The 13248-nt window shown below is 39.7% G+C and overlaps 1 protein-coding gene across 4 annotated transcripts in view; it reads right to left on the bottom strand.

Annotated features, from left to right (window-relative positions):
• LOC100882786 (uncharacterized) overlaps positions 1 to 13248 on the bottom strand; it is a 275505-nt gene that overhangs the window by 227400 nt on the left and 34857 nt on the right. For 2 of the 4 annotated variants that reach the window (XR_013037659.1, XM_076529962.1), the window contains exons 3-4: positions 10510 to 10655; positions 9620 to 9752 (exon numbers count right to left, since the gene is read on the bottom strand). Coding sequence is in view for 3 of the 4 variants with exons in the window: in XM_076529962.1 (XP_076386077.1) it covers positions 9620 to 9752; positions 10510 to 10655 (279 nt within the window). In the remaining variant the exon portion in view is untranslated. Of the gene's footprint in view, positions 1 to 7053; positions 9545 to 9619; positions 9753 to 10509; positions 10656 to 13248 lie in introns of those variants that run through there. The other 2 variants (XM_076529961.1, XM_012295197.2) reach the window with 2 other exon arrangements.

Below are 13248 nucleotides of genomic sequence, written 5' to 3'. Positions count from 1 at the left end.
CACTCGAATGGCGTCGTGAATGATTTCCGAACCACCCTGCATTGGCTATGCTACGTCGCGTTACGCGGAAACTTCTAAGTCACGATTGACTTCTTTGACTCTCGATCCGAACCGTGCAAGCTTCAACGTTCGACTGTGTTTTCGTTGTACGAAGAATCGCCTAAATACCCTCGCGTTTCCGAAGGTAACGGTTAGGAAGAACTCTATGCTTTTGTTCGTCAAAAACTGTTTAAGCGAGAGGTACAGCTGTAGCTGGTTTATGATACGTACATGTCTACGGTAAGATTCGTTCGGACCGGATCTGAGAGACAAAAGGGTCCTCGATGACCCGTATTTCGAGGTATGAACGGTTCACGGCGGTCCGCGCGCCGAACCACTTGAACCTTGTTGTAAATTCTTTAATCGCGACAAAGTCTTCGGTTCGCGGCCGAACAGGCGGTAAAGCATGCGTCAAAATTAATGGGTTGTGGCATGGCGTAGAACAGCTTGTACACAATCTGAGCAAAAGGTTCGCCAAAGTCAAGGCGATTAAGCTGGGAACGACTGGATTGTCCAGCCCCGAATGGTATCTCCTCATGGCTGGCAAACGTCAAAAAGACGCGGATGTTCGACGTGCTATTGAGCTTGTCGGTGCAGTTAGCGATGAGCAATATTACCATTACATGTTAATGCAACAGATCATTAGAATCCGCGGGCGCGGATGGAAGGTGACAAGAAGGCATGATTGGTTTTTGCCAGGAGCTACTTCTAAAGTATATGAAACAAAGATAAGAGCAGATAAAAAACCAGGAGGTGTCAGGGTCAACATAGTCGCACCTGAGGGCACAATAGATATGGAATGGGACCCGAAGTGGGACCAGCGGATAGCTAAATTCTCTCAATTGGTGAAGACGAGGAAGTTGAGGTTAGCGGAGGACGCTAAGAGAGAATTCGAACATCTGCATAGTATTGGGACAATTAATAGAAGGAGACGATCTGCGATGCCCAAAAACACGAAAAATAGATTAATAGCAGACTTTACAGATAAGGTGTGGGGTATAGACGATCTGAACTCCACTTATTGTCATACACAAAACACGGACAAGTGGAAACAAGCATCAATCAAGAAGAGGTTAGATGTGGATCCCGGGCGTATGGATCACGGGTCTCTTAGGAAGATATATCGAGCAATGAAACTGTTGACTAGTGAGAAAGGTAAATCACTGAAAGGGAAGTGCAAACTACTTTCTAAAGAAGAAGTATTGCAGATGATAAACAGACAAGATTGGTCTAAAGGGAAACCGACAGCCAGTTATTTTACGTGCAGACCGAAGAACGAGCCCAAGCAGAAGAAATGTGTCAAGGAAGGAAAGATAACCGTAGAGACAGCAGCCTTATCCGAATACAATGAACAAGGACACCGGTTCATTCAATTTGCTGACTCCATTACAAGATTAGCACTCTATGTATTGTTAGGGGACATATTAAGGCATCATGGAGAAGATAAATTGTACAAAGGCACCATTAACGGTACCCCGCCAATGTATGTCGGGCGGGTGATGCGAGCGATATGGGATATGAACAGTGATCAGACGAAAAGAGACATACAAGAAGGTGTCAATGCTGATTGTGACGTACAGGTGATAGAGGAAGCCTTACCACCTGGAGGTGATCCTCTCGGAATATGCCTTGACTATAGTGGTTGGGACACGACGGTCACACTAGAAGAGAGATTACTAGAAGCGGAAGACCTGGCTTCTTTTTATCCAGAAGAATTGAGAAGTGCGGTGACTAGTTGCTTCATGGAAATGTCGTGTCCAATAACCACCGATGATGAAGGCAATGTGTGGATCAGAGCTGGGCAAAGAGGTAGTGGAGAACTCTTCACATCATACGGCAACACCAAATTAGTGGCAGCAAACACGGCCGTAGCCGTCTCTGAGTCTACGGGTATGCCGCTTGAAGAAGTTTGTAAGACTAGAATCAAGATAAGATACTTGGTTGGCTTCAAGGCGGGTTTACCGGTGAATAAGACAGTGGAGGTAATTACTTTCGGCCAACTAAGTGATGGTGACGATACATTTATTATAACTAAGATGCAACGGGCGAAGACACGTGGGAAATATACTTCGACGTAGAAACAACACTAACCACTGTCAACTTGGCGTGTTCCTCCAAATTAAGTGATTGTATCTACATACACGATGGTTCTGGCACGTGGTATAAGCCTTATGATCGACAATTATTCATGATACAAAGGGGAAATTTTGTCTACGTCGTTAACGCGTCTGTCCTACGTACAGCAAATAGGCTCGTCAGCGGACAATGTATGTATCATTGGACCAGAGGTTGGTGTGCTTATTACAAGGACAATGTCAGAGTGGCGGGAGTGGTGACTATTTGTCGTAAAGTCGGTGGTTACTACTATAGCGCCGTCATCAACGGCAGCGCGGATAGCTGCTTGGCGTGATGTTCAATCCGTTGAGACCTTTGAGCTGGCCTTTGATAGGGATCAAGTGGCATGCGAAGTTAGTAGTCCAGAAGAGATATGCGAAGTACAACCTGGTGATTACTGGCTTGGAGAAGTCATATCGGCTTTGAACAGCGGGTGTTGTTTCGGTGACATCGATTCACTAGTGTCATCTTATCACGTTACGTTCGCTAACCCTGTGACCTTAACACGTGGTGATGGCCAAAGCCGAGCGAGGTGAAATTTTGTGCGTCGTTTGTCCGTCCCGGAGGGTGGGACAATACCTGTTGGTCGAAAGTATTAGGAGCAGTTTTGATAATCGAGACAACGCTGTGTCCTATGAAATGCGACCGATCATGATCGACTCGACGTACAATTTCATCAAATCCAGCAATTGGAAGCGCGTACCTGGCATGAGTGGTTGTCCTATATTCAATGCAAAAGCACTCACGACGTTGGCCCCAGATATTGGGCTAGACACAGTGCCAGAAAATTTTTTTAAGACAGCCGTGTCAGAACTAATTAACACCGAGTTGGTCGATGGGAACCTATATTATTTACTCGAAGCACCAACAGGGTCCGGAAAAACCATGTCTTTTACGGTTAACTTGATGAAATCATTGCCATCGAACACTGGCGTGTACTTGCTACAGCCAACTGTGGCTGCTGTTAAGGCAGCCTATTTTCGCATTTGCGAATTGTTGGAGATGACGGGCAATGGCATGACGTCTTATATGATACAGTACATAGTGGGACAGAGACATGAAGACTCGACAGACTCTGTCGGCTATGGGTCTCGTAAGTTGATCATAATGTCGTATGGCTCAGCCCTACGGAAGATACAGGAAATAGAGTCACATGCCAACTATGTGCTGCTGGATGAGATACATTGTAGGTCTGATCCAACCGTAATAGCGGGAGACTTGCAGTTTACAAGAGCCCGCGTGCCCTACAAGTGTGTGCACCTGACAGCGACGGTGTTAACGCGCAACAAGTCACAAAGGCTTGCTGAGGGTCTGGACATATCTGGTACTAGATTTGAGATTAAAGAGAATGTGCGCATGGAACCGGCAACATCAAGTGACAAGACAGATGATGAGTGGTTCGTGATCCCTTCCGGAACGATAGGCGTTAAGTTAGAAGGCTACAGCAAAGGTTTCAAAATACCCATGGAAGTGATTAGGAGAGGCATAGTTATCTTTTTCCTGTCCACTAGGAATGATTGCGATAAGATGGTAACTTATGCGGCAAGGACTTGCAGCAACATTCGATAGTATATCGCAATCCATGGTGGGACCACATTCAATGTCAACGAAATGGCTGTGGATTGTTGGTGCTTCTGTACAGACGTCGTCGGGCAGGCGGTAACAGTCCCCGGATGCCGCGTGGTCGTCGACTTCTTGGAGGAGATGAAGCCAACAACTATTTTGTTCAAAGGGCAAGGAGGTTTCATTTACAAGCATGACTTGGTTAGGCGACGCGTAGGTATGGCAACCGCGAAGCATGCGGGTCCTTCGGGCAATGCGGCGGAGAACAGGGAAAGAACAAATGACTCCAGGATTCAAACGCACTGTTAAAAATCGTTCCAGTGCGCGTCATCGGACCAGTTTCGTGTATCGATACCTCGCCCTTTTGGACGAGGGTTCAACCATTTCATTGATCGATGACACAGTTTCGCGTTCTATAGGAGCGCGTGGTCCGCGAGTTGACGCTGCTCTAAGAAGGGTAGGATTCTTATAGGAGACGGGCCTACTGTGATCTAGGAACCCGTTTCCAAAGGTGGACAGGCGAGTCACAGCGCAATAACGTCTCTTTTCGCTCGTGAGAAGGCTAGATAGCGATCCTGAGTATGCATCGCTATACTATAAAGAAATGGAGCGCCTTGTAGAAAATGGCTACGTGAGAAAAGTAGATGACGACGTGCGCAGACCGTTCACCTGGTATTTACCCCATTTTGGTGTAAGATTAGTTCAAGCCAAAGAAGTTAAGATTAGTTTTCGACGCTGCCGCAAAGGCACAGGGTGTGAGCTTGAACGATTTATTGGAAACGGATCCAGATTTAATAAAGCATTGTTAGGAATACTGGTGCGCTTCCGGCAATATGATATCGCGATTAAGTCTGACATTGAAGATATGTTCATGCGTATTAAAGTAAGAGACGCGGATCGCGGAGCTCAGCGATTTTTATGGAGTGGCAAACAACGCGATGTCAGACCTGATACTTACGAGATAACTTGTCTCCTTTTCGGCGCTAAGTCATCTCCATGCAACACGATATATGTTAAAGATAAGAACGCCACGGAGTTCTCCGAAATTATGCTAGACGCATCCCGAAATATAATCAAAAACAGCTACATGGACGATTTCCTGACTAGCTGCAAGACAGCGAAAGAAGCCGCGAAAATGGTGGCAGACGTAACAAAATTAATGCGCGCGCCAATTTCAAGATGCACGGATGGGCGAGCAACCGCGCGTCTGTCCTCAAATCCGTATAGGGTACGAGGAGATCCGTAGATCGCAAGAATATGCGAATCTGCGACTGGGGAGGAGAGAAGGTTTTAGGACTCTCCTGGAATACGAAGACAAACGAGCTCGGTTTTAACGTAGAGTTAGACAAAATTTCCGCCACCTTGTCTAGTATTTCCCTCTCTTTCGAAATCAATTCCGTCGACACTGTAGAACTCCAGTCGTCCAACAAGCTCTTTGCAACACTGACCGGTGCTCGAGTTTCTGACGAGAATGATCGGAACAAATTGGCGACAGCCTTAACAGCATCCTCCAATATGCTCTCACTATGCTTAACATAGTCGTCTCTACCGACCAACAATTCTCTGACATTAGGGACCCAACTTTTTTTAACAACACCGACCGTACTATTCCCGCTCAGGGTTCTACGCCATGGATTGGCGGCATACCACTGATTCAGGACAGAATTGATCTTAGCCGTAATCTCAACATCGGGCCTGCCTCGTCTCAAATAGCTGGATACATCTTCCACATCCTGCTTATGATCTATCTTCCAGGTTCCGCTATGATGATCACAAGGTGTAAATAGCGCGCAACAATTGTCGCCAGTGTCTACTGTTGTCGCCAAATCGCGACAAACTAAAAAATGCCGATAATTATCCACTAAAATGAAATATTTCGCGTTCCTGTCATCAACAACCACCCTTTTGGAAAGGGTAGAAAATTATGGAGAGGGTTGGGGGTGTTGGAGGGGGTTGAGCTGGGCATTTTCGGAAAGGCCGTAACATAAAGAGCCTCATCCTTGACAAAAATTTTGGATTTTTTCTTTTTTTCGGTCGAATTTAGAACCTTTTTTGTCACTTTCTTGACCCTGTAGTATTCAAAGGGTCGCCGATCCCGGAAGGGGTGGCAGGTAGCAATGGCACTCGTGGAGTATTGAGACAACCCATGGGCCCACCTATCCTCAAAATTTCAAAGTCCTGCCTCCTACACAGTGGAAATGACGACGGTGTAAAGAAAGTGGTGCGTTAATTTTGGCCACCAGTGTAGTGTTTAGATGGGATAAACTTTTTATGAAACAATTACCAACATAGTTATAGGCTTTGGGCAAATAAACGTTTTATTTTTAAGCGTTATAGTAAATATTAAATTAAAATCTTAAAATATTATGAAATATCTTTATTAGCTGTGTCCAGCCGGCAATTATGTGAGAAGATGGCAAGGTGCACCCCTATACATATGGTATCGAAATGTTCGTCCATGGCCACAGGTGTGCAAGTTTGTGTTATTTTTTTGATATCCACTATCACTTATGAACAAGGTGATGTCAAAGATGGCATACTATGTTAAAAAATAACTTAAGATATCTTAGAAATTATAATTTTTTTTACCATTATACCCTAATACTCTTTTATTCAGAATATTTCAGAGAATCGATTTATCTAAGAAAAAGTATATAGTTCCATTTAAAAAATTATGGGTCATTTTCGTTCCTCCAAAAATATTGCAAATATAAAAAGAGTATACACACTATTATATCGGTAATAAAGAACAGTAAAACTTTTTCCTCTTTCATTTTGTTAAGACACTTATTATTAACGAGAAAGCCAAATAAACAGACTTTCGGAACCAATTCCAAATGATCAAACTAAGACATATGACAACCGATTTGAAATTGAGACAGATTCGTTTAAAATTACTCCTCATACTCGAACCATCAATAACAAAGAACAGCAGTGACTAGATAATTATTTGAAAGGCAATTCGATTTTCAATTTCAACAACTTTGTCATTCCTCGTGTAACATCCCTGGAAGAGTTTTTTCTTTTCGTCACCAACATGGCAGTTCTGTGCTCAATTCAATTACCCATCGTGAGAATAGTTTAGTTACCGACAATAATTGACTATTACCGACAGTACATTATATACCAATTACCTTATGTATTAATTTCGACAGTCGGTAATCGAGCATATAAATATATTTTAATTTTCAATAATTATTGTATGTTTTCAATTTAGAAAGGATAATATGTTTCACTAAATCAATCAAATGTTAAGTTAATTTATTTAAAACAAGATTAATGTATTGTTTTATAGTTATTCGAATAAATGTATAATTCTACATGGAAAATTCCGCAATGCTATGTGCCTACGAGCTACGATGCTCGCCCCGAATTTCCTAGAATTCTTGCGTTATCTTAGAAAAGGATAGGAATATATTTTACAATTAGGATATTATTAGTTATTAAAAACCATTAGTTAAACAAATCAGTCAATACATATTAAGCGTACTAATATTATGTTATCCGGAACTAAAGTCAGATGTTAGTTTATCGCAGTGTATATTGTAAATTATAATATTATTCAATGGAATGTTCGAGAAGCATCGTATGCTTATACATTTAGCTCCGATCCGTATAGAAATCGTGCGTAGTGTATAGAATGAGATAGAAAATACAATTTTCATTAAAACACTATTAAATTACTATTTTTATATCAGGAATATAAACCACTATGTAGAATGCGATATTAATAATGTAATTAAATCGTTCGTTTGTACAATTAATGTTTAATTACGAATTTATACGACAATTATATATTTTGACATTATGGGGATTTTCCGAGAAATTGCCAGACTAGCGAGTATAAAAGGCCGAGCAAAACTCGCCAAAATCGCAGAACAGTTTTCGAAGTCGAGCAAGCTAGAAGTTTCCTGGATAAGTATAACCGGAACAGTTTTCGTTGTCAAGAGCCGCAACGAATCTTGATACTTGACTGGTAAAGCGGGTATACGCCATTTGGATACTTGATCGTAGGTCGTTCTAGTAGCTAGCTAACGCAGGCTCCCCATTCAAACGGTCTCGTATCTGAAACTCCGCTAGGAGAGTGCTATACTTGGCGCCAAGAAAGGCTAAGATATCGAAAGGATAGCTCTCAGCTACTCATATTTGATTTTTCGTCGGATTGCTAACGCGCCGTCAGATTCTCGGAGTTCGCTCTGGGTAGTTTCGTAGCCAGCGAATAGCAGGCTCCCCATTTGAGCGGCTTGGTCTCTGAAGCCCGTGTCTTTTGGGTGGCAGTTCAGCAATCACGATTTTATAATTAGAATCAATTAATTTGTTACCCTGTTAGACTTATACTGTTCACCCTTTTCCTGTATCGTTGGGTCGTTCTAGTAGCTAGCTAACGCAGGCTCCCCAATTAAGCGATCTGGTTTTGGTTGTCAATGTTCGTTTTGACAAAAAGGGTCATGGACAATTAGTTGTCGAGTCAGATTAAAAGAGTAACTGTTTCGAGGAAATAATTCATTTAGATTCAAATAAATTTTGAACTTGAATTAGTAAAAGAATATTGTTCTGTCATCAGCGTAATTTCCGTAGTCGACTACACCGCGTTAGATATCAGATAAAATCGTTAATCTATCTAACTTTGCGAGAGCGTATCTAGGTACACTCAGAGAATCACACTTAGGTCGTGTTCCTCGCTGCGGTAGACTATCAGGCGCTAATATTATTAATTTCGTAAAAGAGTAATCGTTATATAAATCACAATCGTTGTATTAATCAAGATAAATTTTGTCATTGCGATAGCGTTCGAAACGAGAATCAAATCTTATAGAATATCGAATTCAATTAATTTTATAGAAGCGATTTTAGCTTTATCCGAAATCAGACTTAGGTATGATTTAATATAAAGTATTAACTAGCGAGAGTCATTTTTGTTAGATTCACAATTATCTATTACGTATTGTTTAATTTGCCAAGTTCTATTATTTCTATTATTAATATTATATCAAACTCTATTTAGTTTCTTTTGATCAAACCAATATACTTTTCATATTTTGTTGTTATTTGTTACTTGTTATTTGTTAAATTCATCATCTTCATTAATTATTTGAATAAACCTTATTGTTGAAAGATATTGACCTGTGGATTTCACTCCTTAACCGCACACCACACGAATCCCACAATCATTTTCCAAAACGAGTCGTTTAGTTGGTAAAAGCCGCTCTTTACCTTCCTAGCGCTAATAACTATCTGAACCTAGGTTCCAGAGTCGTTACACTCGCATTGATAAACAATAAACTCACTTTACTCGCTTAGCGAGAGTACATTTGTGACGAATACGTCACGAGCCGTTAACCGCGTTCTGTCAGCCGCGCTTCGTCGACCGCACACCGTCAGCCGCGCACCGCGAGGTTGGGACCCCTCACCGAGACCCGATACTACTTAGCTAGCGATCGATTTGTAATTTATCTAACAAAAAACATATAACATATTAGGCTAAACCAGACATGACACAAAATAGGTAGTTTACATTGCGATGAAATTGTGTACAGTGTGTCAGAAAGATTTAACAATTTTAAAATTCTAATTTGGTTTTCTTGCAGGAAGATCGTTCACTTAGTGCACATTCATTTTATTTTGTATTAATGAAAAATCAGATTATTAGATATTAATTTATTAACTTATGATTTTAACACCTTATTTTATGATGAATAATTGTATAATTGATTACTATACGACATCACGGAATTGGGAATGCTGCAGAATTAATGCCGTGCAATTTTGACGTAAATTATTTTAAGGATATCAGCACCGTAAAGTAGGATACCGACGTTTGAAATAGCTGAAATATGAAGATATCTTTTAAAACAAATTTTAAGAGGTGAGTAATTTTTTAGTATAATGGAGAATAACGTACCACCGAAAAGCCTCGCAGTGATGCATCGAAGATATTATAAAATGTGAAAGTAAAGCCTTGATTGCTTTTTAGTATAACCATCTGCAGTAATTTCTGCGTGGCTATTGATGTTTCGTACCAGCTGGTATTATATCTGTGAATATCAAAGAATACATATTTAATCGCTCAACTGTGACAAATTATTAAAAATGCTAACGGTTCATTTCAATATGTAATTCATTTAGTATTTCATATATCAACGGGAAGTCTAAACTTTATCGAACCCTTCAAATTAAATTAAAAATAATAGTTTATCAGATTACATATAATATTATGTCTGCGGGTTGAACGAAAAATGAAAAACCAATTAATGCGTTCAATGCCACAATGGCGTTGCGCATGTGCTGTAGCTAAACCTTTAAATTCTAGTCATTTAGAATTTTCATTATAGAACGTTGTAAAGATTCAAGCACGTATTTGTTAAAACAATTCCTCGAAAATTAAATTTATTACTTTGTCAAGATGTTTGTGTATTTTAAACTCCTCAACCTTTCCTTGATAATTATAGTCATTGTACTATTGTATGAATAGTAAGTCATGTATAATATCTGAAGTGATAGTACCTACTCATAAAGCGTGGGGTGTATATGAAAACCCGATTCGCAACGGAATACGCTCAAACGTTCTATATTATAATTTAATTCTAATGCACTGTCCTCTATCACAGTGGAATAAATGAATCATTTCAAAATATGAACAGTAACAGATATAGCACTGATAAAATTCATGATAAAAGTTGGAAGAACAATATAGTTCCAATTATTTTTCATAGAATATCTAACATATTATGGTGAAACATTCTGTTCTCTGTCTCTGTCTCTATACAATAACATGCCAAGATATATACATACATGGATATAGATATGTTAGCAGCACCATCGGCCGCAAACTGCATTGCAAGATTTATCAAAAACATATATTGCACTTCTCCTATGACTAGCATTAAGAAGAGCAGTAAGTCTCCGGCATTTGCAGAATGGAACACAGATTGAGACAGCTGAAATAAATAACAAAATTTAGTGATCCCATAATTCTTGTTTGTGCAACGTTATGTCATTTATTTCGGATAATACAAACAGAAATTACTTACGACAAATAAATTTATACTCAGAGAAATTACCCCCAATATTATTAGCGGTGTATACGATAACTTAATGTAGTTATCACATTCACTGCAAAATCTTCAAAACCAATAGTATTAATGTTTAAATAATATACAGGGTGTTCGGCTACTGGTGGGCATAATTTTAGGGGATGGTAGCTGGAGTGATTCTGAACAACTCTTTCCTTTACCAAAATGCTGGTTAAAGCTTAGTTTTTGAATTATTAATGAAAAACACTGACCAATGAGAGCGCGTATAGACCGGTCGCGCGACAGCGTGAGCGACAGCTTCGAATATGACGGCCGATCGTCGTCGTGAACAAATGTATCGATACTGTCGGTATAACGTCAGTATAACGTCGGTATAAAGTCGGTATAATAGAAAGCTGTTAGATAAAAGTTACATTGAATAATGAATAAAAAAATTTGGGTTATTGTTGAATTATCATTCATTCATGAATAAGAAATAACAAAATTAGTCTTTACTCACGTAATCAAAATAAATCGAATTTATTCAATACGTTTATTAGTTATCCCAAAGAAATAATAAATAAAATATGGAAAATTATTTTCGTTAGATATTGTAATGATGAAAAAGAACAAATTCTCATTTTTAAAAAATTGAATAACTTTTCTATTCAACAAATAAAAATGTGAATTGAATAATTAACAAATTTAAATGTAGCTCACCCATTAAGGGGTGCAGCGTTTGGTCCATAATCAAAATCTTTTTGGGAGCGTAATTTCTTTTGTGCTCGCGCTCCAATATTTTTTTGATGTTTTTCATTGACTATGTTGTTGGCACGTTTTCTTTCCTTTTCCATATTGCATACAGCTGTGGCCGATTTCTTGTTCATCCTTATACTCAAGCGGGATAGTGCTTCTTTGGTGTTGTATTGTAATACAGCGGCAGCACATCTTGCCGTGTACGAACCTCTTTCTCCGAGATTCAGTCTTTTTCCACCAATATATTTGGCGACGATCCCGTTAAAGCTTTCCACGCTATTATTGTTGCAGCTGTATAATAAGCTTTCTGCATGAGCTACTAATGGTTTCAGTATATCCTTAATTTGTTGATATATTCCCATATTCTTTAATTGTGGGACGATATTTTTTTCGTTCTCTTTGTTTTCCCCGTCGCAGAAGTATTTTATTTGATTGCACTCCGCATGTTCACCGAAGACATGGCTTGGCATGTTATATATATCGCCGTATAAATTTTTAATTTTTTCGTTGGTCGATACATTTTCTTTGTCTCTATATTGCGCGGCTTTTACTATCGCCGTCCGTATTCGCCGAATGCTATTTTCAACAGCTTTTCTCATACTTCCTGCTGTCGTTTTTTTTGCAATTTCTCTCATTTTTCGGCAGAAATTCCGTAATAAATGATTTGTGCATTCAATTTTCTTCACACGAATTTCTGTTTTGTACGAATCGGCATCAATAATTTTTTTATATACGCTGCTGTCTCCATCAGCGATTAGTGTGGAATAAATCAATCCCCGCTTTTGCACGCTGGTTTTGAAACCTTCCATTATGGCATCGCCTTCCATAGTGGTGGACGCTTGATTCCTTGTCCAGTTTTTGAAACAGACATGTTTTCGGGGTTGTTCCTTTCTTCTTATAGCACAATCACAAATTTTACATGTTTTGTTCCGCACTCCGATGAATAAAATTTTTCTGGTGCGATATCCAATTGTTGCGCCAACTCCGGTCGCAGAGTTATATGTTCCAGTGCGGTATGATCTTTTCATCCAGCTCCCGTCGACAACAACGGGAATGTGCGGGATTCCAGAACCTGGAAGAATATCTCCTTTTTCAATAGCTAATTGTTTTTCTTCTTCAGCCGCTGCTACGAGGGTTGCCTTTTAAGTTTTTACAAAAAGTGAAGCAGAAACGAACAAGATCGAAACAAAGTGTTTTATTGCTTTTCGAAATATTCGCCCTTAAGGTCCATACATTTTTGCATACGCTCAAACCAATTCTGGAAACATTTTTTCCACTCTGAAGCTGATATCGTAGAAACATGGTTTTGAGTCTTCAACAGCTTCTTGAGGTGATGAAAATCGCATGATCAGGATCATACGAATATATCCAAGTTTCGTCTCCTGTAACAATGTTGTATACGGATTTTGAACGTCCTTGGTCGAATTTTTTCAGCATTTCCTGACACCAATCAACACGACCCTTTTTTTGTGCTTCGGTCAAATTATGCGGAATCCATCTGAAACACATCTTTCTCACACCTAAATGTTCATGCAAAATCGATTGTATTGCAGTCTGCGATATCCTAAGAGACGCCTCTATCTGTCTGTAAGTCACATGCCGATCTTCTTTAATCATGTTGCGCACAGCATCGATGTTTCTCGGAATGACAACCGATTTTGACCGACCTTCTCGATATTCTGACGGACGCACGACCATGACGAAATTCTGCAAATCAATTGTAAACAGTCTTCTCTGATGGTGCTTCATTACCAAAAGTTGC

This window comes from Megachile rotundata, chromosome 3, assembly GCF_050947335.1.
Source record: "Megachile rotundata isolate GNS110a chromosome 3, iyMegRotu1, whole genome shotgun sequence".
NCBI classification, from domain to species: Eukaryota; Metazoa; Arthropoda; class Insecta; order Hymenoptera; family Megachilidae; genus Megachile; species Megachile rotundata.
Note: the sequence above shows the minus strand (reverse complement) of the source record. Positions and strands in the feature narration are given on the sequence as shown.